The 2772-nt window shown below is 34.2% G+C and overlaps 1 protein-coding gene across 1 annotated transcript; it reads right to left on the bottom strand.

The window, feature by feature from the left end:
* Positions 1–1626: 1626 nt before the first annotated feature.
* Positions 1627–2772, bottom strand: LOC136074466 (E3 SUMO-protein ligase KIAA1586-like). The gene has a single exon (XM_065786787.1). The coding sequence runs from the start codon at positions 2770–2772 to the stop codon at positions 1627–1629; it is 1146 nt and encodes a 381-aa protein (XP_065642859.1).

Below are 2772 nucleotides of genomic sequence, written 5' to 3'. Positions count from 1 at the left end.
TTGATCTCTCTAAAACTATTATCTCATTCTGCTTTATCATTAGAATCCCCCTATCATCCTACCTCTTAAAACTACCTTAAAGCTGACTGAGACTCTTCCCGTGATTTTCTTCGTGAAGACCCTTGGGTAGAAATCTTTCGTTTTCAAGTTGAAAAATGTGTTTCTTACATAACTTCATGGATTCAGGCTGGAATGGATTTTTTTATTCCCTCTCGAAGTCAAGCCTCACTCTTCTCCATGGTTTTACTTACATTGTGCTGCTGCAATTTTTAATTGAAACCATTATTTCCACATCAATCAGCAAAACAATTCTCCAGAAAACAGACGTCTGTTTACTATTGCTAGAAACCATTGTAAAAAGGTTTTGTCTAACGCCAAAGCCCGCTATTCTCAGGTCATGAAATCTCGTATTTCATCAAAAAAAAATTAGGCTCTCGTGACTTCTGGAGAATCTTTAATAGTATCAATAATAAGGGCAAATCTGTTATTCCGCCTCTCTTGTATGGTTCAGACTTTGCCACCTCACCTAAAGACAAAGCTCAATTATTTGCTAATAACTTATCAATATGATCTCTTGATTCCATTAGTTTCGTACTACCTGATATAGCTGTCAAACAGGTTGATCCATTGCGTGACTTTCAAATCACTCCAGCTTCTGTATCTAAAGTAATTTCCTGCTTCGTCTCTTCTACAGATTTTGGTCCAGACAACATATCTGTTGTAGTCTTGCAGAAGTGATCTCCGGAGCTGTCATCTATACTTTCAAAACTGTTTAACAAGTGCTTTATGGAGTCTCGTTTTCCAGCATGTGGAAAGCGGCATCTGTTATCCCTATTTTTTAAAATTCTGACTCGTCTTACTACCGTCTCATTTGTCTTCTTTGTATCATAAGCAAGGTTTTTGAATCTTTAATTAACAAACACTTAATTTCTCATCTTGATTCTAATAACTTACTTTCTGATCATCAATATGGATTTCAATCTTCTCGTTCTACAGCTGATTTGCTAACAGTTATAATTGATGGGTTTTATTGTGCATTAAATAGAAGTGGAGAGGTTAAGGCTATTTTCTTGACATTTCTAAAGCTTTTGATAAAGTTTGGCATGCAGGTCTTCTCCATAAGCTTTTTTCTTACGGTGTATCTGGTAACATCTTTAAGATTTTTGAGCCTTCTTTTCCAAGCATAGTATAAAAGTTGTCCTCGATGGACAGCACTCTTCTTCTTATTCTGCAACTTCGATTTATTGCAGTTCTCAAAGGCTGAAGATCATTAGGGGTTTTATTACAGTCACCAGTGGAAATGTATTCACAAAACCCTTGGACTGCCGTAATTTCACAAATATTTAAAGTTTTTGCTAATTGTCTAATATCGTTATCTCCAAAGCATGGATCTTGGTCTGCAAACCATTGTGGCTTATCAAAATTTGTAAATTTTTTATTAAATTATCGTATTTTTCTTTGCTTGGATCATTTTCTTTGTCTTGTAAAGATTATGCTCTAGTTGTAAACATTCTAGAATCAAGATTTTCACTTAGTTTACCAAAAAATTCATTTTGACTAATTTTAGAAATTTTTCCGATCTGTAGTTTGACGTCTTTAAATCCAAACTTTTATGCTGCAAGCTTTTCAAAAAATCATTGATTGAAATATATGGTATTTTAAGGTGATAAGCCAATGTGCATCAGGTAAAGAAGTTTCCCTATCTTGTAATTTTTTAGAAAGATGTTCTAGTTCTATTAAAGCATCTAACATTAGTCCCATGTTGAGTATGAAATTGATATCACATAATTTATTTTTAAGACCTGCATATTGGGCTCTATCTCCTCCATTACGCCTTAAATCCAATGAAGATTCATGAAAGTGTTGATACAATGCTGCATAATTATTCCAAACAGCCATCACAGATCGAGCGCTAGACGACACCCATATAGTGCCTAGAATTCGTCCAATGGAATTTAGTTTTACACTTAAAGCCATAGCAACAGTTTCCAGTTCTTTTTTGTTTTTAGGAGATGCACTGTAAACGGAATATAATTTATCAAAAAAGCTTTTCATGTGACAAATTGGTAAGATATCGCGCACAATATCATTTACTGCTAACTCTAATCGGTGATTGCTACAATGCCATAAAATCAAATTAGGAAACTGATTCAAAAGTAACTGGGCCACGTCTGCCTTTTTGCCAAGCATATTAGAAGCACCATCACATGCAAAAGACACCCAATTACGTAATAAAAAATTGTTGTCAAAACCAAAATCGTGTAAAGCACATATAAAAGAGTTTGCAATAGACGAGGCTTCTGTATTTGCTAATTCGATAAGATCAAAATAAATACTATTGACAATATTTATTTCTGGAATGTTCACTCTCAAGCAGATTGACAGAGCATATTTTTTGCTCATCGTGGTAGATTCGTCTATCATAAACCCTACTTTATTATCGTTATGAAGAATATATTTTACAAGCTTAGTGCGCATTTCATTTGAAATGTGATAAACAATATCAGCGCATGCGTGATCAGATTGTAAAATACGTCCCATGTCTAAACCATTTTCTACCTGTAATAATATTAGTTCTTTCAAATCAGAAAATGGACGATTCATTTTTGCAATGTGATAAACAGTGCGAAATATGCGGTAGGTAGTTTCGTGCTGATTGATCTGCATTTTTGAACTAAACATCTCTATGGTGTTTTTTTTGGACTGAGAAATAATTTTACAAGCCTTTTCGTGTGCAACTGATAGTTTATGGCTTGAAAGCTTTTTCCTCAT

This window comes from Hydra vulgaris, chromosome 01 (genome assembly GCF_038396675.1).
Source record: "Hydra vulgaris chromosome 01, alternate assembly HydraT2T_AEP".
In the NCBI taxonomy this organism is placed as follows: Eukaryota; Metazoa; Cnidaria; class Hydrozoa; order Anthoathecata; family Hydridae; genus Hydra; species Hydra vulgaris.
The sequence above is the reverse complement of the archived record's forward strand: the minus strand, read 5'-3'. Positions and strand labels throughout refer to the sequence as shown.

Excerpts from the sequence above, each read along its gene's own strand:
- LOC136074466 (XM_065786787.1), bottom strand. The coding sequence starts at position 2,772 with ATGAGGAAAAAGCTTTCAAGCCATAAACTATCAGTTGCACACGAAAAG.